Genomic DNA, 24,256 nt, shown 5'->3' with positions numbered 1-24,256 from the left:
CTACAGGGGTAGAAGTGAAAAGAATTTTTGTGTTCAAGAACCAAACAAGGGAAAGATTAATAAAAGTGATAAGCATGTCCTCAGCTGTTTAGGTATCTTGAGGAACTTGTGTACAGAAGGATATAAGGGTTTGTATTTATTCTATCCACCTGGAAGCACCATCGCCTGTTGAAAGGAGCAGCACTGGGGACCAATTCATTGGCCTAAAGTGGCAGTACTTTGCTGGGGCTATGAGGTGAGATGTTAGGTCCTATTCTTCTACTTCCGGGCTTTGTGGGAGGAGAATGTTGAGAAAGCAATGAACTTCTTTACGGTGAGAGAGAGAGAGTATTAATTAATGATCGATAGCCAGAGAAAACATGTCCCTAATTTATATTCTTTTTCTTCTAGGTAATTGGGAACAAAATGACATCTCTGAACCTGGCCACCATATTTGGACCTAACCTGTTGCACAAGCAGAAGTCTACAGACAAAGAATTCACAGTTCAGAGTTCAGCTCGAGCTGAAGAGAGTACTGCAATCATTGCTGTTGTACAAAAGATGATTGAAAACTATGAAACCCTTTTCATGGTAGGTGAATGTTTCTTAATATTACACCAACTGAGTTTGCATTTGACTCTTCAAGTCAGGATATCCTAGATGGTGCTACCAAGAAGTTGAATTGAGCTATGTTCAAATAAATTATGCAAACATTGTTATAGAAGGAATGATTAGCATTGATTGAATGCAATTGGTAAGCAGGCTACATATTCTTACTTTAGGAAAAGAGCTTTGTAATGAGGGTTAAGCATTAAAAATGGGTAGATTAAAAACTTCTTGTACATAAGGGCAAATATATTCTGACTGATCATGTCCTCTCAAAGATTTAGGAAGGAACCTTGTTTAAGCTGCACAAAAATATTTATATATCTAGAGAAAGATGCTAAGTTATTTCCTAGATGATTTTTTCTCTTCTGTGTGATTGAATTATTTATTAAGTTGTGAGTTAAACAGTGCAACTCAATGGTTAGAGGAGACCCCTGTTCTAATCCAATTAATGAAAATCCCCCACTTTGTCTGAGCCAGGAGGGAAAAGAGAAATCTTTAGTCCCTTCAAGGATTGGTACCAGCCCCTCACCCCACATTGACTTGAGGAGAGACAGGTGTGGGAGGTGCTCTTGGTAGGCTGACTGTTTGGGCAGAAGGGATGCAGCGTAAGCCTATTGGTTCTTAGGCATCCAAAGGGAGAAGTTATAAGGAAGGCTGCGGGTTTGTCATGGAAGTCACGGATTCCATGACCTCCGTGACTTCTGCAGCAGCCGGTGAGCCTGGCTCAGGGGCAGCTCAGGCAGTCTCGGGCCACCCCACCCCACCTCTCCAGCATCAGCAGAGTTTGGCTATGGGAGGGGGCAGGGTTGGGGTATGAGACAGGGTGAGGTGGGCTCTGGGCAGTGCTTAACTGGGGGCCTCCCCAGAAGCGATAACATCCCCCTTGCTCTGCTGCTAGGTGGAGACTTGGCCGCATCTGGCTGCAGGCACCCCCCCATACCCCCCACAACTCCCATTGGCTGCGGTTCCCAGGCAATGGGAGCTGCGAAGCCAGCACTCTGGGCAGAGGCAGCATGCAGAGCTGCCTGGCCACACCTCCGCCTAGCAGCTGAGCGAGGGGGATGTCGCCGCTTCCGGGGAGCCCCCCAGGTAAGCACTGCCCAGAGCCCGCCTCACCCTATCCTATGCCCCTACCCCCTCCCACACCCAAACTCTGCTGTGGGGGTGTGGGGGAGAGGCGCGGAGCCAGGTAGGGAGTCTGCCAACCCCCCTCCCCCCAGCACCAGTGGAGTTCGTGGGCCGTGCACCGCCATGCCCCCAGCACTTGGGCTGCTCTCTCCCAGGGCACAGCCCGCCCCCCGTTTTAGTCAGGAGTATATAGTAAAAGTCATGGACAGGTCATGAGCCATGAGTTTTCGTTTACTGCCCGAGATCTGTCTGTGACTTTTACTAAAAATACCCACGACTAAAATGTAGCCTTAGTTATAAGCATTTTTCTCTGCCCAACGGCACCATTCTGGTCTGTAAAGAAAAGCTTGGTTTACAAAGAAAGAACAACCTGCACCGGACAAGTTATTGCTGCATAGTTCCCAGATGTGTTACTTAATAAAGTTGTGGCCTAGTTAAATCACATTCCTGGTGTCTTGCCTTTCTTCCTATTGTCTACAAAACTATCACTCAGTTTAGTATGATTTATGATTTTGGCTTAAGAGAGCCTCTGGGCTGGAATAACAGGATAGTGCAGGTCTGAATTGTCAGTGGTATCTTTCTTTCGTTTTACGGAGACTAAGTCACACAAATGTCTCGAAGAAAAAGAAAAGTTTAAGTCTTAGGAAGGTAAGAATAGTTGTGTGTTCTGTTCCGTTTTGTTTTCCATTGTAACTACATAGCAGCATGCATTGTATTATTGGTGATCAGTTCTCAAAACAGGAAGATAAAAGAAAGGGAACTGCAATGATAGAGCATAGTTGGGAGCTGGGGAGAAGACAGGAAAATCTGTAATGTGGTAACATAGGTTTGAGGAACATAACACAATGTGGAACATACTGCAGTGCAGGACATAGCTGGGGAGAGAAGGACATGAGAAAGGAAGAGTGAACATGGCCTGCCAGGTCCAATAACAGCATCAGATGAGCTGCTCTGTCTTTCTTTCATACTGTATTTCCTTCCATTACATCCTGGGCATTATTTTTTATTCTTGTTCCAGTGAAACATTAAGCAATTTGTTTTTCTTTTGCTTTTACAGTTCAGGAACATTTCTGGTATATTTTTCCTTCTAGGGAAAAAAATGATGGAACTGTGCTCCTGTGAGAGCTGCTGCTTGCTTGGAGCACTGCTAGCAATAATGATTTTGTTACAGCAGGTTTACATAAAACAAATGTTGAAGTATTATTATTTTTGTTTCACTGTATGAACATTTTATGGAACAGCCACATCGCAGCACATTACACTCTAGGCACACATTCAGATTTTTAATGTGGAAAGGGTGGGGTTTAGGGGTTGACTAACCTACATATGGACTCTTTTAATTGTGACAGTTTTATTCCTTTATCTCTTCAGTGCTAGCATTTTTATCTGAAGGTTAAACTCAGTGCAGGGAAAACAGAAATAATTTTCTTTTGTTTTCTGGAGTAGCTTTTCAGTTTTTGGAGTGAGATTAAAGTCTGTGCGTCTGAATGCCAGACTAAATGGATAGCTGGATGCAAGGGAAAACTATATCTACCCAAATGCTCTTTTTATGACTAAAGTATATTGGTTTGAAACATTCAGAAATGTACAGCACACAAGCATCTCTGGAGATTTTGCTCTTCCCAGGGTTTAACATACAGGGTGGGTTGTTGTTTTCTTCTGCCTGTTTTCAGGAATGAAGCTATGTTTCATGTCAGTAGTTGTTTTTAAGTACAGTAGTGTCAAACTTCTTGTATTTATTGTTTCATAGGAGCACCATGGGTCTATATTCATCTTGTTAATGTCACTATTGGGGTTCAATTAAATGTTTTTTTGTTCTCTGTGAAATTAGCACACTGCATCCTTTGCAAAGTTGATGGGTTGCTGGGAACCGAGCTGAACATTTATTTGTACAGAACTCTGATGATTCCCAATCAGGCAGCAGCAAATTGTTAGCCAAACCCCAGGGAGTGGGGGAACGCCAGGACTGCTGTTTATAGTTATTGTTTGACATTTGTACTACTTTCAAATTGAGAAACAGCTGGACTAGAGCATGCAGCCACAGTATTAACATACAGTACATTACTGCCAGGGTGATTTTTTTGATTTGGTTTGTTTTTTTTAACACTATGACTGGCTTCAGCGTTGAGAGTAGAGCAAGGTTTGTGAAATAAAATCTAATAGAAACAATGTGATATTTGGCCCAGACCACAGACTTCAGAATGGTTTTGAGTTATTTCTAGGTCAAAAAGATTCTGTTTGTCAGAAGGAACCCAGATAATTATGAACTGCGTAGATTTCTAAAATAGATTCCAGCAATTCAGATTAATACCAGCAATCTAAAGTGAATTTACTATAGTAGAGATATTCTTACCACCATTTCGGGCTCAACTTGTGCATTTATTTTGGTTCCCCAATTCCCTTTGATTACAGTGGAATTTAGAGGTGCAATTATATAGGATAGGGTCCTATAAAAGACTGCTGGTCTCTAGACCCCTAACTAAGGCCCCAGTCATGCAAATGGATCCCAGTAGGTGGACTCATACACCCACATCATGCCCCATTGACTCCATTGGCGTTCCGCATGGGTGCAGGAGTCCAAGCTACCAAGTGTTATGCTTTTAGCACCCCCGTTACACATTCCTGCGTCTCAGGTGAATTCTCACACATGTAGCTCAGCTGCAATGAGGCAGCAGCCATTTGCCTGGAGTTCCCCATTTTCATTGCTAGAGGCCACTACGGCACTTACTGAGCAAGCAGCCAGGCACCATTTCTCCATGGCAGTAGTTTTCAAACTTTTTTTCTGGGGACCCAGTTGAAGAAAATTGTTGATGCCCATGACTCAACTGAGCTGGGGATGAGGGGTTTGGGGTGTGGGAGGGGCTCAGGGCTGGGACAGAGGATTGGGAGTGGGGGTAAGGGCTGCGGGGTGGGGCTGGGACTGAGGGGTTCAGGGTGTGGGAGGGGGCTCTGGGCTGGGGCAGGGGGTTGGGATGCAGGAGGGGGTCAGAGCTCTGGGCTGGGGATGCAAGTTCTGGGGTGGGGCCGGGGATGAGCGGTTTGAGGTGCAGAAAGGGGTTCCAGGTTGGGGGTGGGGGGACTCAGGGCTGGGGTAGGGGATTGGGACACGGGGTTGGGGCATGGACTTAGCTCCGGCGGCTCCTGGTCAGGGGCACAGCCAGGGTGCAGAGGCAGGCTTCCCACCTGTCCTGGCACCATGGACCGCGCTGCACCCCTGAAGCAGCCAGCAGCAGGTCCAGCTCCTAAGTGGAGGCCCCCAAGTGGCTTTGCACGACTCTCGCCTACAGGCGCACACCCCTTCCCCCCGCCGTGTTCCCACTGGCCAGTTCCCATGGTTTGAAAAACACTGTTCTATGGTCCTCCTGCTAGATCTAAGTCAGGAATCAGCAGCTAGGAGACAGCACAAGATGAGACCTCATAACAGCTCTAGGCGTCCTCAGCTACACCATCCCTAGTTACCTGAAGGGCCCCTACTACCATGTGTCTTCTATTCTGACAGTCCCCTGCCCTCCTGGAACCGTAGCACCCACCTACCTCCCAGCAGCCACCAGCGTTATCCACAGCCCCAGCAACCCCACAGCTTCCGTCTCTGTGCATCACTACCACCACTGCCAAGTTTTGTGCAGCTCCATGACCTACCCTCAGCAGGTTGTATGCAAATCATTCACTTGTTTGCAAATTAGTTACATTTACATAAAATGTTATACAAGAAGCAAAACAAAACTTGGCTGTTATGAGAAGTCCACCAGCCTAAATCCAGTTGCAGGATCAAGGCTTAAGTTGCTTCATTCACCCTATTAAAAATTCTGCACACATTATGTAGCCGGCTGTTTTCATTTTATAGATTCCCCCCTCCCCCCCCCCCTCCAAAATCTACTAGAGTTTTCAGGGAGTTGTTTAGTTTTATATTTGTAAGGGAAAACGTTGACACTTTAAACTTTTTTTTATTGGCCAAAGTCCTGTTTACTGAATACTTTTATGATTAGCAACTTGATGTTACTTACTCAGTGTAGTATGCAGGAGGAAGCAAACTCTGCTTTCCCTTCAAATTTTCTTTAGAACCAAATCCATTGTTCACAAAGGCCACATAAATTGAGAGGTCACAAGGCTAGTTATAGTAGTAGGATTCCAAAAAGGCAGTCCTGTAGAAAGAAGGTTGATTATTTAAGGACTGATAAACAAATACCCAAAATGTAAGCAAAAGAGAAAACTGTGCATTGGACATGTACAATTATCATAAAGATTTTGTATCTATTTTAATTAATGAGCATTTATTTATTTTCAATTATTTCCTTTGTTATTCAAGCTTGTGCCCAGTTTGTGCCTTGAGTGCATTTGTAAATATTAAAGTTTTATGACAATTACTACATAGTCCAAAGAAATACAAATTATGTCTCTCCAAATACTTCCCCAAACAGCCCCTCATCCCCAAGGAATCTATTAGGAATCCTATTCGTATTTCCCAGTAAATGCCTGGGAGAACAAATGAACCGAGCAGCTTGACCTGAACATCATTTGATTTTTAACTCTGACAAACTGAGGCCAGAAACAGACGGCATTGTTTACTGAGGATATGTTTACATTGCAGTTAGACACCCACAGCTGGCCCATGCCAGCTGACTTGGGGTTGCAGGGCTCGGGCTAAGGGGCTGTTTAATAGGGGTGTAGATGTTCGGGCATGGGGTGCAACCTGAACTCTGGGACACCCCAAACCCCCGCCGGGTCCTAGAGCCAAGGCTCCAGCCTGAGCCTGAATGTCTACACCACAATTCACAGCCCTTTAGCCCAAGCTCTGCGAGCCCAAGTCCACTAGCACAGGCCAGCTACCGGTCTTTCATTGCAATGTAGACGTCCCCCGAGACTGTTCTGCTTCCTGATCCACCCATCACAAACAAACCAGACGTGGTTAGTCAGGTTCCTCAAATGATTTCTCTGTTACAGCATTGGGGAGAGATGACTTCTCTGATGTAATTTGGACCCAACCCATTTAAGGTTTGGTAGATAAAACTTCAGTATGTTAAATTGCACCTAGAAAACACGCTGGCAGCCAATGCACATCCTTGAGTACTAGTGCAACATGCTCCCAGTGAGCGACCCCTTGCTACCTCCTCAAGACAAGTTGCCCTATTCTGCAGCAGTTGAAGTTGCCAAGTGGTTTTAAGGTTTAGCTCCATGTAGAGGGCATTGCAGTAATTCAGGTGGGAGGGGACAGGTCATAGATCTCTCTGGCCAGGGCCAAGCCCAAAAGAAGATGGCACAGCCTCTTAACTAGCCTTAAAGGGTAAAAAGCCTTTAGGAAAGATGTGGATAAAGTGGAGAGAGTCCAGAGGAGAGCAACAAAAGTAATAAAAGATTTAGAAACCCTGACCTATGAGGAGCGGTTAAAAATACCGGGCATGCTTGGTTTTGAGGAAAGAAGACTGGGGGGGAGGGGGAAGGCGTGGACCTGATAACAGATATGTTAAGAGCTGTTATAAAGGTGACCGTGATCAGTTGTTCCCCATCTCCACTGAAGGTAGGACAAGAAGTAATGGTCTTCAGAAAGGGAGATTTAAATTAGATATTAGGAAAATCTTTCTAACTGGACGGGGAGTTAAGCTCTGGAATAGGCTTCCAAGGGAGGTTATGGAATCCCTGTCATTGGAGATTTAAGAACAGTTTGGACAAACACCTGTGAGAGGTGGTCTAAGTTTACTTGGTCTTGCCTCAGTGCAGGGGCAATATAAGGTTCCTTCCAGCACTGTTTCTATAATTCTGTAATCTCAGTCTTGACCAGATAGTCTGTCACCTAGCTCACCATCATCCAAGCCACAGTCTTAGTTATGTTCTGTGTAAGATGGTCAACAACTGCCCTGGTGAAATGGAGAGACAGTCAGCTATCATTCACAAACATGAGACAGAAATATTCAGATCCTCACCCTAGCTGCCCCTGCAAATGCTGCACAGAAGGGAAGGAGAGAAGAGACCCGTATGGCACTGCATGTGGGAGGACCTTGTGGGTAGATAAGCCGGCTCACAATATTATCCTGTGAATCATTTCAACAAGAGCCATTCCAAAACAACTCTTAGCTCTCTCTGCTAACAACTTGGCAGTTCCAGCAGCACTTCATGGTCAGTTGTATTAAAGGCACCCAAAAGATACTGTATAACAAAACGGACACTTAAAGTCTGGCTCTTGGACTGAGACTTTCAAAGGACCTAAGGCAGAGTTAGGTGCACAATTCCCAAGGCCTACGCACCACTTAAGTCCCACTTTTGCCCTGTGGCCCCTGAGTGCTAAGTACTTTTGAAAATCAGGCCATTTATTTAGGAGCGTAAATCAGGATTCTGTGGAAATTGGACACCTAATTACCTTAGGCCCCTTTCATAATCCTGATTTAGGCTCCTAAATAAATGGCCTGATTTTCAAAAGTACTTAGCTCTCAGCAGCTCCCATTGAAATTAAGTAATTGGATAACTGAACAGAATCGGGCCCACTTGATGCCAGCCTACCCAAGAAGCAAGCTGGTTTTCGACTGCAGAGAATGTGCTGCAACCAGGTCCTGGCCCTCACTACAAACATCAAGGTAGGGTTCCAACGAAACTCAAGACTGGTCCTGCCTTCATCTATCAGTCAGTAGCATTTGACACAGCCTGGAAGTAAAGTCTGTTACTGAAATTGGCCAAAGTGGATCCCCTGCATGCGGATTCACAGGCTGCTAAACTGCATGCTTAACAACTGAAGGATGCTCATACACCTCATAGGTCAAATGGGCTACCACAAGGCTCTGTACATGCTCCAGCACTCTTCAATGTATACACAAGCAATATGCCTGAAACAATAGCGCAGAAGTTTGCATACACTGATGATTTGCACTGCCCCATATCTGTAAAGAACTTGAAGTGACCCTTACATCTGACATTAAGATCATGGAGGAGTACTTCCAAAAGTGGCATCTGAGACCAAATTCAGGCAAATCGGTAGTCTCTGCTTTCCACCTAGACAATAGAATTGCACAAAACACTCTGTTGAGTTTTGTTGTGAAACTGCATTCTGACCCAAAGCCAATCTATCTCAATATCATTCTTGACCTTTCATGACTACCTCAAAAAATAGCCTTTCTAAAGTGAAGACTCGCATCAACATTATTCCAAAGTTATCTGGAACAAGTTGGGGATCAACTGCCCCAGTGCTATGAACATTGGTCTTGGCCCTGCTGTACTCAGTTGCAGAGTACTGTGCATCAGGTAGGCAAGAAGCTGCCATATCCATCTTGTGGGTAAGCAGCTGAATCAGATCATTCTAATCATCATGAGAACATTAAAATCAACACCTCTACTGTGGCTATCTCTATTAGCAAACATCGACTCTCCAGCTATCCACTGAGATATAGCCATAGCACGAGAACTTAAACTTGCCAAAGATTACCCAGCACTTCCCCTCCAGATGGTTATGGATAACATTACCCTAACAATGCCTGGAATTGAAAAACACCACTATGGACCATGTGACCACCTCATGTCTCTGGATCTGGCCAGGGAATGGCAAAGTGTCTGCACCTCATCTACCATTCTAAACAAGCATATTACTACTGACCCAACGAGCCGCCCTGCTGGTTTTGACCTGCCATGCAGAATTTGGACCACACTGAACCGCCTCCAAACAAACCATAGAAGATGCAGCCACTTGATGCAGAAGTGGAAAATCAAAGACTCCCCTTCGTGTGACTATGGTGAGAACATCCAAACCTAAGTGTCCCAAATATGGATTCAAAGGTGAATTGAATCATATACACAATGTCCCAGAGGAGGCCTTAAAATGACTTATGGACCTAGAACTGCAGCTAGAGAATGTTGCTCTGTAGATGCCATGCACGCATGCATGCGAAAGAAAGAAAGCGAGAGCAAGCCTGGACAAGTGTGGAGATACAACAACCACATTCTAATTTCTAGACAAAAGGGAATTGGGAACTGTATAAGAAAAACACCCTAGAATACTCTGTCCTTTCAGTGTAGAATTTCACATTTAGTATTCCAGGTTCTAAAAGAAAAGAAATCCAGTTATTTAGTTTGGAATTTTATAAGCTCCACTGGCTTTTTCGGTGGAAATGTGAGCTCTTTAAATCAGAGCTTTGGAGCTGTACTACCACAAGTAGTTCATTTGAAATCCCTAGGTGTTGTCCAGACCTGTACTGGAAACCAATGGGATACTTGATCGTGGTCACTTAACACTGACATACAAGGTGGTTTTTAGTCCTATATACATCTGTGTTGTACATATGTTTCTGTTATGTATGAGTGTGTGTATGCATAGTTATTATTATCAACTTATATATACACAGTATTTTACGTAATTCTGCACAATTTTATTTTCATGCTCAAGTCTGGTGTTTTAAAATGGACATAATTAAAATACACTGTAGGATATTCTTCTGCAACTAACTTCTTAATGTTGTTTTCATTGTAGGTTCCCCCTGACCTTCAGAATGAAGTGCTAATTAGTTTGTTAGAGACTGACCCAGACGTTGTGGACTATTTGCTGAGAAGGAAAGCTTCCCAGTCATCGTGAGTAATCTGTTTTTTCATCATCTCTGTTCCTGCTGGGAATTTTCATTTTCCATTGGAAGTGTTCAAAAGGTTCTTGTGTGTATTCTCTGAAGGAGTCAGAGAGTGCTGCCTATGACATTGACTCTGCCAAAGAAATTACGCCTCTTCAACATTGTTTTCTAAAGCGGTGGCGGATTTAGAGTTAGTGGAGCTTTGTGCTCAGCTTCATTTTTGGGGCCCCTCCTTGGGACCCATCCAAGAAAAAGAACATTCTTATCTCCCTCCCACCCCCACTTTTCATGCTTTCTTTTCTTCATCCTCCTCCTATAAGTAATAGCAAGTAAATGAAAATAAAGTGAGGTACCTTAATTGTTTTTGTAGTCTAACTTATTTTTCCACAGACCACGTGAAAATCACTGGGGGTCTCGGCAGACCACTTAATGATCTTTCCAAATATTGTTTGTACCATTAGCTAACGATTGCAAAGCGCTTGGGATAAGAGCGCTTTATAAAAAAAAATGTAAAAAAACATTGGGGTGCGGGGTCTGGTCAGGACATAGGGTGAGGGAGGGGGCTCAGGGCTGGGGGTGCAGGGTCTGGGAGGGAGTTAGGGTGAGGGAGCAGGCTGGGGGTTGGGGTGCAGGGTCTGGCCAGGAGTTAGTGAGGGAGCGGGCTCAGGCTTGGGGCAGGAGGTTGCAGTGTGGAGCGCTTGGGGCAGCTCCCGTTTGGTGCAAGGGGTGCAGGTGGGAATGTGGGGGGGGGCCAGGAGCTCCCGTTTGGGGCTCAGGGTGGGGGTGGGGATCTGTGGGGGTGCAGGAGTCAGGGCATGGGGTATGAGGGGGCTGGGTATATGGGGGGGTGCAGGAGTCAGGGCTGGGGTCGTGGGGGGATTTGAGGGGGGGGTGCAGAAGTCAGGGCTGAGGGTGTGCTCCCAGCCCCCTGCCCTGAGCGGCTCACAGCAGAGGGCTGGGGGCGGGGGGTGGTATGTGTAGGGGAACTGCGGAGGCCCTGCCTTTGCTTCGCCCTGCCCTGATTCCACCCTCTTCCCCAAGGCCCCGCCCCCGCCTCCTCCCCCAAGTGCATTGTGGCCCCACTCCTCCCCCTCCTTCCAGGTGCGCCGGCAAACAGCTGTTTGGCAGCAGGAGAAGCGCTGGGAGGGGGAGGGACGTGAACGCGGCACGCTCGGGGGAGGAGGTGGGGGTGGGGGGAGCTTGGCTGCCAGCTCGTGCAGAGCCTGCTGCAGGAGCCCCAGGAGCTGGCAGGACCAAGCTTCTGCCCCCGCAGCTGCCCAGACCTGGGGCCCCCGTCGTTGTGGGGCCCCGTGCCAGGGCACCCTGTGTTTCACTGTAAATCCGCCTCTGTTCTAAAGACAAAACTTGTTTACTGTTTCTGAGAAAGGTTTGTGTACTGCTGCAGAGAACATACCATTAGGTTTACATACATATATTCAGTGCACTGTAACCTAGTAATCCACTGGTACATGTCTTGTGTTTGTTGTGGTCTTGTGCTTTTGGTAATACAACACATATATTACACTATCATTGATACATACCCTGCAGTGCCTTAACAGAATCATGGCTAGCAGTTTGGCCAGTCTGTTGCCCTCTTCCTATTATACACATTCATAAGCTTCCAAAATAGACATGACATTGCTAACACTCTGATTGTTATAATAGAAAGTGTATTGACAATGGATGACAGATCTAGCAGTGTGTTTAATGAAAGGCATGAAGAGGAAGAAAAAAAACAAACACCCTGCTAGTCAGCAGAGCAAATGTGGTATGCAAAATATTCATATTCTTCTCTGTTAAATACATGATCTATGCCTATCTACATCCATGTGCCTTGATGCTATAACTTTATACATTTGGAATAGTGAGACTGCCTGTTCTCTAATAGGATTCCTTCTAGCCCTCGTAGATCCCAAGATATCAGACCTTAAAATCATACCATTGTTATTTATGGTAAAGCTATTTAAGATAATTTTTTAAGAGTTTCCTAGATTGAAAACTATTTGGAACAGGCTGGACTGTGTCTTCCTGTGTGTGTGGAAAGTGCCTAGCACGTTGTGGTTGCTTCCAGAATAAATAGTAAGTTCTTCAAGTGCTTGCTCATATCGATTCCGGTTAAGTGCGTGGGTGCCACATGCATGACCATGGGAAGATTTTTACCCCAGCAACACTCAGTTGTGCCTTCATGGTGCCGGATATATGCCCCAGATGACCCAGCGCCCCCTCAGTTCCTTCTTACTGCCCATGATGGTCGTTGGAACTGTGGAGCACAGCGTAGCTGATCGCCACTCTCCCTAGCTTCCTCTCTTAGTACCTGTTAATAGTTGTTTATAGTTGTTAGTAGTTGTTAATAGTTAGTGTAGTTAGATTAGTGTACTTAGTAGGGTGGAGCGGGGTCTTCTCCCCTCTCCCCTCTCCCCTCTCCCCTGTCCCGGTACCGGGGCCCATGCCGGGGTCTCTGGACTTCAAACCCTGCTCAGCTTGCTGAAGCCGATGCCGACAGGAGACACCCACAGCTCTTGCCTGAGGTGTCTGGGGGAATCCCACCAAGCGGACAAGTGCCGCATTTGCAAAGTCTTCAAGCCAAGGACCAAAAAGGAGCAGGACTTCAGACTCAAGCAGCTCCTTACGGAGGCAGCACTTAGCCCGGTCCCTTCCTCCACACACCAGGACTCGGCGTCATCTTCGGTGCAGAGTGCCCCTGCAGCACCTACTGGTCTGGCACCGCGTTTGGACTCTGCTAAAGACTCGCAGTGTCAGGCCCCCCTGGCACGTCCACCACTGCAGCGCCGGTCCCTGTCTGCAGGCCAGAAGAAGAAGCAGCCCAAGCAGGTGCCGACTGCTTCTTCTTTGTCGGTTCGACAGCCAATGACACTTCCCGCACCTCAGCTGGAGCCACGTCCATTGCTGGAGCACACAGGACAAGTAACGGTTCCTACACCATCAACTCCAGTGCCACAAGGGCCGTCAAGTCCAGTGCATATTAGCTCCCCGGTGCACACTGCAGTAAAGCTAAGGCTGCCCTTCATGCCGGAGACTTTCTCTACAGTGCGGGACTTGATTGCACTCACAGAGCCGACTCCCCTACAGCCAGCAGCACCTCCAGTGCGGGCGGTGCCTTCAAAGGGAAAACTGTCCCTGATACGACTGCCGTCGCCGAGTGAAGCAGGGCAGCACTGGTCCCGGTCCTGATCTTGGTCCCGGCACCTTTCACGGCATCGCTCGCAGTCCTGGAACCGATCCCCTTCTTGGCATCAGTAATGCTCGCGACGCCACTCTGGCTCGCGAAGATCCGAATCGTGGTACAGCCGGTAGCGATCGGACTCTCGGCACTGCTCCCGGTACTGGTCAGAGCGGCGCTCGACCTGGAGCCAATCCTGGCGCCGGTCTCATCGAAGGTCACCGTCGAGATCCAGATCAGGCTCCCGGGACCGATATGACTGCAGGCACCAATCGACATCTCGGTACCATTCTACATCTCGCCACCGGTCCACAGCACCATACAGCACCGGGGGACTCTGGGCCAACACGTTCAGCACCACCTTGGCCATCTCGCTCCGCCTCCACGTGTTCACACTCACAAGATGACCACAACTCCCAGGACCAGGGCAAGGATGGTGCAGGACAGTGGCTGGACGAAGGCTAGGACCCAGGCCAAGGACCTCCACAGTGGTCTTTTTGGAACCCCTGGGCATACCATCAGGCCCAAGGGGTTCCTTCGGAGCCCCAAGTACCGGGGCCACTGTGTCTCTCCTCCTCCTCCCCCCACCCCTCCCCCTGCACCGGGGGTTTTGAGGGGACTGCTCCAGCCCCAACACAGGCCCATGCCCATGCCCCTACCGTTGTAGACCTTGGGCAACAAGTTCCTCCACATGAGGACCCCACACAGGATCCCTTAGTCCCGGGGGTATCTTCCTCGTCCTTGCCTGATGAGGCAGTGGCAGGGACTATGGTTTCAGGCCCTCCTCCTATGGACCTCCGCGCCCACCAGGAGCTGCTCCGCAGGATGGCGTGCAATATGAACCTCCAGATAGAGGAGGTGGTGGAGGTAGAGGACCCAGTGGTCGACATTCTGTCTGCGGAGGCACCGTCCAGGGTGGCCCTCCCAGTCATACGAACTATTCAGGCCAATGCCAAGACAATCTGGCAATCGCCTGCCTCTATTCCACCTATGGCCAAGGGGGTGGAAAGGAAGTACTTTGTCCCCTCAAAGGAGTATGAGTACCTCTACACGCACCCCCAACCATGTTCCCTTGTCGTGGCTTCGGTCAACGAGAAAGAACAGCACAGTCAGCAAGCCCCGGCACCCAAATCAAAGAACGCTAGATGCCTAGACTTGTTTGGGCGCAAGGTGTACTCAGCCGGAGGCTTGCAGCTCAGGGTGGCCAACCAGCAGGCACTCCTGAGCAGATACAATTATAATTCATGGCACTCTATGGAGAAATTCAAAGAGTTGGTTCCACAGGAGTCCAGAGAGGAATTTGAGGCTTTAGTGGAGGAGGGCAAGAAGGTGGCCAGAACCGCCCTGCAAGCCTCTCTGGACGCGGCGGACTTGGCGGCTAGGACCCTGGCCTCAGGCATAGCCATGTGCCACATCTCGTGGCTGCAGGTCTCTGGCTTACCACCAGAGTTGCAGTAGACCCTCCAGGACCTACCCTTTGATGGCCAGGACCTATTCTCAGGCAAAACAGACTCAAAGCTGCAGAGTCTGAAGGACTCGAGAACTATTCTGAGCGCTCTGGGAATGCATACCCCCATAACACAGAGAAGGCCCTTCAGACCGCAGCCTCAGAGGTCCTACCCTCCCCCTCAGACAAGACAGGACTTCTTTAGAAGACGTGGCCGAGGTGGTAGAAGAAGGCAAACTGGCCACCAAGCCAGCCAAGGCCAAGGCCCTCCCAAGCCATCGACTGGGCCTAAGCAGAACTTTTGAATGTGCGCCCGAGGATGGAGCATCAGTCTCCATTCAGGATCCTTCCCCGCCTTTCCAAGATCGTCTCTCCCATTTCCTCCGTGCATGGGTCTCACATAACAGCAGACCGTTGGGTCCTTTGCACGGTGGGAAGGGGTTACTCCCTTCAATCGCTCCTAGCTGTGGGGGTGATAGAGGAGGTTCCAAGAGAGTCAAGGGGCAGGGGTTTTTACTCCCGCTGCTTCCTAATCCCCAAGGCCAAGGGCGGGCTTCGGCCCACATGGACCTATGCGGACTCAACAAATTCATGGTAAAGTTGAAGTTCCGCATGGTCTCTCTAGGGACCATTATTCCTTCCTTAGATCCTGGAGACTGGTACGCTGCCCTTGACATGAAGGATGTGTACCTCCACATTGCAATCTACCCAGCACACAGACGCTTCCTTCGCTTTGTGGTCAATCAACAGCACTTTCAATACACTGTCCTTCCTTTTGGCCTATCTACGGCCCCCAGGGTGTTTACCAAGTGCATAGCTGTTGTGGCTGCCTCCTTTCATTGACAACGGATCCAACTGTTCCCATACCTCAACGACTGACTTATTCGGGGCCGCTCCAGGGATCAGGTGCAGTCTCATGTCCAGCTCACCATGAACATGTTCAATCTACTGGGCCTCCTGCTCAGTGTCGTGAAATCTACTCTGGTACCAACTCAGAGGATAGAATTCATAGGAGAGTCTTAGACTCAGGCCTAGCCTGAGCACTTGTGCCGGAAGCACGCTTCCAATCCCTGGTGAACATTGTCCACAGCCTGCAAAACTTCCCAACCTCGACCATGAAAACATGCCTATGCCTCCTGGGACATATGGCCCCTGTGACAGGGTCGGGCCAGATGGCTACAGGAGAGTAATAGAAGGCAGATATATTAGCCCCAGGTTAAGTAGGTCCCTTTTCCCTGGGTAAGGTAACAGGGAAGGTTCCAGAACAATCAGGAACCTTCTGGAGAAAATTAAGACAGACAGGCTGATTAGAACACCTGCAGCCAATCAAGAAGCTGCTAGAATAAATTAAGGCAGGGTAATCAGGGGACCTGGGTTTAAAAAAGGAACTCACTTCAGTTTGTGGTGCACGTGTAAGGAGCTGGGAGCAAGAGGCACTAGGAGCTGAGAGTGAGAACGCATACTGTTGGAGGACTGAGGAGTACAAGCATTGTCAGACACCAGGAGGAAGGTCTTAGGGTGAGGATAAAGAAGGTGTTGGGAGGAGGCCAAGGGGAAGTAGCCCAGAGAGTTGTAGCTGTCGCACAGCTGTTCCAGGAGGCACTCTAGACAGCTGCATTCCACAGGGCCCTGGGCTGGAACCCGGAGTAGAGGGCGGGCCCGGGTTCCCCCCCAAATCTCCCAACTTCTGGTCAGACACAGGAGGAGTTGACCTGGACTGTGGGTCCACGAAAACGGCCAAATTGAGGGTTACCGTGAAGCTCCAAGGCAAGCAAATCCACCAATAAGTGTAAGACCCACCAAGGTAGAGGAGGAACTTTGTCACACCTCTTGCACATACACACCAGGCTGCAGCTACGTCCACTCCAAATCTGGCTATCAACAGTATACTGCCCAGGTCGGGACAGCTTGAGCACAGTAGTTACAGTCCTGCCAGGAATATTAGCCTCTCTAGACTGGTGGCTGGACCCCAAATCAGTGGGCGAAAGGGTGCCATTTCACGCCCTGCAGCCCTCCGTGTCCCTAGTCACGGATGCGTCATCCCTGGGATGGGGAGCCCACCTTGGGGTCCTCCATACACAGGGGCTATGGTCGGCAGGAGAGTTATCCCTGCACATCAACGTACGGGAACTCAGAGCTGTGCGCTTGGCGTGTCAGGCTTTCCAAGAGCGCATTCAAGGCCGTTGTGTTGCAGTCCTCACAGACATCACAACGGCCATGTTTTACATCAATAAGCAAGGGGGAGCCCGGTTGTCCCCCCTCTGCCAGGAGGCCACTCATCTGTGGGAATTCTGTATAGCCCACTCGATCCATCTGGTGGCGTCGTTTCTCCCAGGAGTCCAGAACACCTGAGCGGACCACCTCAGCAGATCATTTCAGACTCACGAGTGCTCGGTTCACCTGGACGTCATCCACTCTGTCTTCCTGAAGCGGGGCTTTCCCCTGATAGATCTATTCGCCTCTCACGAGAATCGGAAATGCCAAGTGTTCTGCTCTCTACAACGATGCTTGGGAGTCACCTAATTGGAATCGATATGAGCAAGCACTCGAAGAAGAAAAGACGGTTACTCACCTTTGTAACTTGCTCTTCGAGATGTGTTGCTCATATCCACTCCAAACCTGCCCTCCTTCCCTTCTGTCGGAGTATCCGGCAAGAAGGAACTGAGGGGGCGCTGGGTTGGCTGGGGCATATATCTGGCGCCATGAAGGCGCCACTCCAGGGTGTGCTTCAGCCGACCCACCGAGTGTTGCTGGGGCAAAAATCTTCCGACGATTGTGCACGCGGTGCGCACACACCTAATTGGAATGGATATGAGCAACACATCTCGAAGAACAACAGTTACAAAGGTGAGTAACCGTCTTTTTCTAAAATCCAGCGGCAATGATTCTCCTGTCCCTCCAAGGCCTTTACATCAGGACTTAGGGTACTAAGAGTCCATGACTTTACAAACAGAGGTATGCAAGGAAACAGTATCATTAACACTTCTTAAAAAACTCTCTCTAAAATCATTTCCAAAATTGTTAAAAATCATGATATATACAAGCTATATGAGGACGTGGTATCGTACGGTCACATCATTTCAAATGTATTCCAATAAAAACCTTTATGTTAGACTTCACCATCTATGGTATATAGAGATGTATGATTGTGTTTCACATATGGATACATGTTATGATTTATCATAGACTTAAGTCACAAAAAGTTGTGCACGTGAAGATTTATTCTTAAATCCTTCTCCGAATACTCTCAAAGCTTATTAATCTTTCCTTGAGCTTCCTTATTTTTCAGCCAACATGCACACATTCAGGGAACAGTGGATATCTTGTGCAAATGACAAGTTCCTCCACCCACCCCTCAAGGAAAGGTTTTCAGTGACATTAGGAGCCAATAGGTGCAGTTCTACCTGTTTATTGTACTTTAAAAAATGGAATATTAAAATGTCCCTGAGAATAGAAATATGTGATGTCATTTTTCTTTTACCTGGCTACCAACTGATTTATGACAGACTCACTTTTCTTTGCTATATATGTTTTCAGCTGTGATTGGAAACTTTTGGGTAAGAATTTAGCTAAGAGATTAGAAGGAATATTGGCTCAGTGTTAATGCAAGGGATATGCTGTTTTTAAGAGGTGGGTATGTTTCAGAAAATAATTTCCATTTAAAGACGTGGGGGCATTTTTTGGCCACATATATCTTGGTTATTTTTCCTGTGAGAAGGAGGAGGCAGTAGAGAACAAGGGAAATGTCTATATAGATTTAATCAAAACGAGCCTCCAAAATATAACCACATTCCTTAATGGATTTTGCTGACCATGTACTTGAGTATGGATTTCAGTTTGGACCTGTGGGATGGAAAACTTTACACATCCCTCAATAATTAAATAGACAAGCTTCATCTGCAAATAAATTAGTGGGTTTCATAGCATAGTATGTGAGAACAACTTCAGCATTTTATTCTCATGCAAATTATCCTGAGGCTACTACAACTGGTGCATGCACTGGACCAGCCTTCCACATCTATGCTTTTAATGCCAATGAAAAATTTCTGGACTCTGTTTTAGCCATAACATAGCAATCTCTTTGTTTTCCTCCTCCAAAGGCAGACAAAACAGAGTTTGCCTCATTTTCCACTTCTCTTAAGAGTTGAGTATCTTGTATGAAACATCAGGGAAAGGTAATAGGGTTGGGCACTGAGAACTGCTAATTACTATTAACATTGCACTACTTACTACATTGGATGTTGTGGATAATTTCCCTGACATTTTTGTACTTTGCATTAAAGATGATGAAAGTTTGGGGTTTCCAGCTACAAAGTGAACCAAATCTAAATTACCTCTAAATAAAAATAGTTCCTTAAGACCATTTATGGTTTATCATGTTTAAGTAGTCATTATAGAGTAAAAATATTTGAAAATGATAGATTTTTTGTTTGAAGTTCTCTTTAGATAATGGTTTTTAATAGGGCTATTGATTAATCACAGCTAACTCACGCGATTAATTCAAAAAAAATATTCATGATTGAAAAAATTAATCATGATTAATCGCAGTTTGAATCGCATTGTTAAACAATAGAATACCAACTGAAATTTATTAAATATTTTTGGATGTTTTTCTACATTTTCAAGTATACTGATGTCAGTTACAACACAGAATACAAAGTGTACACTGCTCACTCTATATTACTATTTTTATTACAGATATTTGCAGAGGAAAAATTCTAAACAAAAGAAACAGTATTTTTCAATTCACCTCATACAAGTACTGATGTGCAATCTCTTTATCATGAAAATGCAACTTACAAATGTAGATTTTTTTTGTTACATAACTGCACTCAAAAACAAACAATGCACAACTTTAGAGGCTACAAGTCCACTCATTCCTACTTCTAGTTCAGCCAATTGCTAAGACAAGCAAGTTTGTTTACATTTACGGAAGATAATGCCCACTTCTTTTTACAATATCACCAGAAAGTGAGAATAGGCATTCACATGGCACTTTTGTAGCTGGCATTGCAAGGTATTTACGTGCCAGATATGCTAAAATTCGTATGCCCCTTCATGCTTCAGCCACCATTCCAGAGGACATGCTTCCATGCTGATGATGCTCGTTAAAAAAAATAATGCATTAATTAAATTTGTGACTGAACTCCTTGGGGGAGAATTGTATGTCGCCTGCTCTGTTTTACCTGCATTCTGCCATATATTTCGTGTTACAGTAGTCTCGGATGATGACCCAGCACATGTTCATTTTAAGAACACTTTTGCTGCAGATTTGACAAAACGCAAAGAAGGTACCAATGTGAGATTTATAAAGATAGCTACAGCACTCGACCCAAGCTTTAAGAATCTGAAGTGCCTTCAAAAATCTGAGAGGGACGAGATGTGGAGCATGCTTTCAGAAGTCTTAAAAGAGCAACACTCCAATGCGGAAACTACAGAACCTGAACCACCAAAAAAGAAAATCAACCTTCTGCTGGTGGCATCTGACTCAGATGATGAAAATGAACACGCGGCGGTCCACATTGCTTTGGATTGTTATCGAGCAGAACCCGTCAGCATGGGGACACGTCCTCTGGAATGGTGGTTGAAGCATGAAGTGACTTTTGAATCTTTAGCGCATCTGACATGTATATGTCTTGCAACGCCAGCTACAACAGTGCCATGAGAACTCCTGTTCTCACTTTCAGGTGACATTGTGAACAAGAAGCAGGCAGCATTATCTCCTGCAAATGTAAACAAACTTGTTTGTCTGAGCGATTGGCTGAACAAGAAGTAGGACTGAGTGGACTTGCAGGCGCTAAAATTTTACCTTGTTTTATTTTTGAATGCAGTTTTTTTTTGTACATAATTCTACATTTCCAAGTTCGACTTTCATGATAAAGAAATTGCACTACAGTACTTGTATTAGGTGAATTGAAAAATATTATTTATTTTGTTTTTTACAGTGCAAATATTTATAATAAAAATAAATATAAAGTGAGCACTGTACATTTTGTATTCTTTATTATAATTGAAATCAATATATTTGAAAATGTAGAAAACATCCAAAAATACTTAAATAGTATTCTATTATTGCTTAACAGTACGATTAATCGTGATTCGTTTTTTTAATCGCTTGACAGCCATAGTTTTTAATCAATACTAAGCCGTGTGACTACACATCTGTCGCCTGATGTTTATTCTGCCATCCTCTCCCCAAAGAAAGATGCATGTGCAGTGGAGTGTCTTGTTTTCATAGTGTGTATCTTTATATCTGTTGCTATGTGTTTATGTTAGAAAAGACAAGGTCAAAGAACTGAGCCTTGCATTTGCAACAGAAGATGATGAGGTTTGTGATGATTCTTAGTTCTTGGGGGACTTCATTTCAGTCTCAGATGCTGCTACACCATTGCACTATATAAGAGTTGCCTCTTGCAAGAGAGAATGATGATTATCCTTTTTTGGAAGCCTTAAAATATTGAGAGAGAGAGAGAGAGAGAGAGAGAGAGAGAGAGACTCTTTGCTCAGACCACCAAGGTATCTAGATTTTTATGTTTTTATGGCCCTTGATTCCAGTGGGAAGATAGGAATGGATCCTCAGTAGAACGGTTCATTATTAGTAGTAGTAGTATTTATAATGCAGCCATCCTAGCAGTATCTGGGTGGCATTACATAAATGTAGAAGGACATCAGTTCCCTCAAGGCAATGAACAAGGCTCCTTAATGGCATTTCATGTTTGCTCTGGAACCTGAAATGGTATTTTTGAACTAGTCTGTAATAGATAAGCTTAGTGGATTTTCAAAGCTTGGGATCTGATGCCTGTAGTGTCATTGTTTTAGCACATCTTCTACATTGTGCTTTATGGCAAGATTTGTTATGATTCATTTTTCTTAATCGTTCCTTCACCTAGTTCATAACCTGTAGAGGATATTATTACAGGGATTCCCATTACCCCATTCTCCTTTAATGATACAGATTCTTCTTACTATCTCTTTAATACCCCATAACCTGCCTTTCTTTCATATAGTGTACCTATGTCGTACTTATTTTGCATGTTTTTCTTTAAAAGCCTTCCTCAGAATGAAACAAAGAAAAGAAAAAATACCTTTGAAACATCAGGCATGAAAGCATATAATCGTCTAATTACTTATCGTGTGTGACAATGTGTTTTTCCTGTTAATTTAACTTTAGGAACTGTAATATATCCAGGATTGCAATGTTGGAGAGAAGCTAATACAGCAGGAACCATTAAAATTTTGCTAATTACCACTAGCAGTAGTTAAATTCATCAAAATACTTTATGGTTTCTTCTTCGACTGATGGTCCCTATTGTATTCCACTGAGGGTTTACGCATGCGCACCATGTGTCTGGAGCCGGAGTTTTTTAAAGTAGTGCGCTCTTGGCTTGCCTCATGGTTTCATCCAAGATGATAAAGGTCAGAGCAGACCGACTGCATCTCCAGTTCCTTCTCACCACTGCATGGTCTAGGCTGGAACTATTAGTGTCCTTCTGCATGTGACACACTTTAAAAATATACAATTGTACAGTTTGTTTTAAAGTTTTTACTGTTTTTATTGTAAGTTTTAGTAGTTTGCTATTTTAGGATTAGGATGGAAGTTCCTTTTTGGGGAGTTTTGTTCCCTATGAACCCCCTTAAACTACGGAATCCAAGGTCAGCACCAGCCGTACCACCACTGTGGACCCAATTCTGGGGCCTAGTCAGGATGTCAGGAAGCGTACATATAGCATTGTAGTAAGTCTTCCTCTAAGCCTAAGGCCTAGTCTACACTGGGGGGGGGGGGATCGATCTAAGATACGCAACTTCAGGTACAAGAGTAGCGTAGTTGAAATTGACGTATCTTAGATCGACTTAGAATCACTTACTTGGCGTCCTCATGGCGCGGGATCAATGGCCTCTGCTCCCGCATTGACTCTGCTTCTGCCTCTCACCCTGGTGGAGTTCCAGAGTCGACAGCAGAGCGATCGGGGATTGATTTATCGCATCTACACTAGACGTGGTAAATCAGTCCCCGATAGATCGATCACTACCTGCCGATCGGGCGGATAGTGTAGACATGGCCTAAGAAAGGAGAGAGTCCTTCAGTGAGTTCCAGTCATGGGGACGGAGCACACCCTAAAGCTCACAAACACAAAAAGAAGCCACATAAATTGATGGATCCACTGATACTGAGTGTAAACCTGCACACACAGTCAACATTGGCATCCCTCAGAACTAGAGAGTCATCCACTCCTGGGAAGACCATTGCGTCCATTCTGAAAAAGTGCCCTTGATTCCGGAAAGTTGGGGAAAGCACCAGAGCCCAGGAAGCATTTGCCCTGGGAGAGCCAAGATCCCCATGCCTTCCGGAGCCTCTACTTTCAGGGAGACATTATCTCCAGGACAAGACATGCTACATCTGAGGCACTCTTTAACCCCCTGATTTGGCAGCGTACATGCTTCCGCTGGCTTCAGTGGTACTGCCGATGGATCTGGTCTCCAAGTTATGTCTTCAGTGGACTCGGACAAGAGTCAGGGATTATCCGTCCCTTCCTACCACTACAACTACCAACGGAGGCCTTCTACATCATGACAGTATCCTTCACTCCAGCCACCATGGAGCCACTGGTTTCCTGCACTGTGGGACCCTCCTCAGCACCCTCCAGATCTGTAATCCATAATCTGGCCCTATGGGGGATCCTGGCCCTAATACTCTCCCTTGGAACCCATCTGTTCCATAGGGAAGGCTTTGCCTATTTCACCATCTGGGGTGCCTTCAAGTAGATGTTCGGGTCCTGTAATGGAAGATGAGTCATCCAGTCCGGCTCCAATAGGAGCACAAGAACAGGAAAGATTCTTGTGGTCCTGACCTGATGTGGTAGTGGCTTCAAGTCCCCGCCATCTCCTACTGACTGCCGCCAATTCCAGGATCTCCTGTGTAGAATGGCTGGAGAGATTCACACTGACTTGGAGGAGCTCCAAGTCACTCAGCATAAGCTGCTGGGTATACTTCACTCATCGGTACCAGGCAGAGTCGCTCTACCAATCAGTGATGCCATCCTAGAGCCAGCTTGCATGATTTAGCATATGCTGGCGATATGTACACCTATCCCAAAGGGGGCAAAAAAAAAAAAGATACTGTGTACCAGGCCAGGGGTCTGAGTTTCTGTTCTCACACTCCCCACCAATTCATTTGTGGTCCAGCCAGCGATAGAATGGGCTAGGCATCAGCATCCACGCTCCATCCCATCTGATCAGAAGGGCAAGCAACTGGACCTTTTAGGCCACAAAGTCTTCTCTTTAGCCAAACTTCAATTCAGGATTTCGAATGATCTGGCATTACTTGTCAAATATAATTTCCTGAACGACAGCAAATTGGAGGACTTTGCTGAGAAA

General features: G+C 46.2%; 1 protein-coding gene across 2 annotated transcripts in view; it reads left to right on the top strand.

Annotated features, from left to right (window-relative positions):
* Positions 1-24,256, top strand: part of ARHGAP6 (Rho GTPase activating protein 6) — a 500,263-nt gene that overhangs the window by 461,730 nt on the left and 14,277 nt on the right. For both annotated transcript variants that reach the window (XM_073354775.2, XM_073354779.2), the window contains exons 9-10: positions 391-570; positions 10,163-10,260. In XM_073354775.2, the coding sequence (XP_073210876.1) occupies positions 391-570; positions 10,163-10,260 (278 nt within the window). The remainder of the gene's footprint in view (positions 1-390; positions 571-10,162; positions 10,261-24,256) is intronic.

Source organism: Lepidochelys kempii, chromosome 1 (genome assembly GCF_965140285.1).
Source record: "Lepidochelys kempii isolate rLepKem1 chromosome 1, rLepKem1.hap1, whole genome shotgun sequence".
NCBI classification, from domain to species: domain Eukaryota; kingdom Metazoa; phylum Chordata; order Testudines; family Cheloniidae; genus Lepidochelys; species Lepidochelys kempii.
The sequence above is the reverse complement of the archived record's forward strand: the minus strand, read 5'-3'. Positions and strand labels throughout refer to the sequence as shown.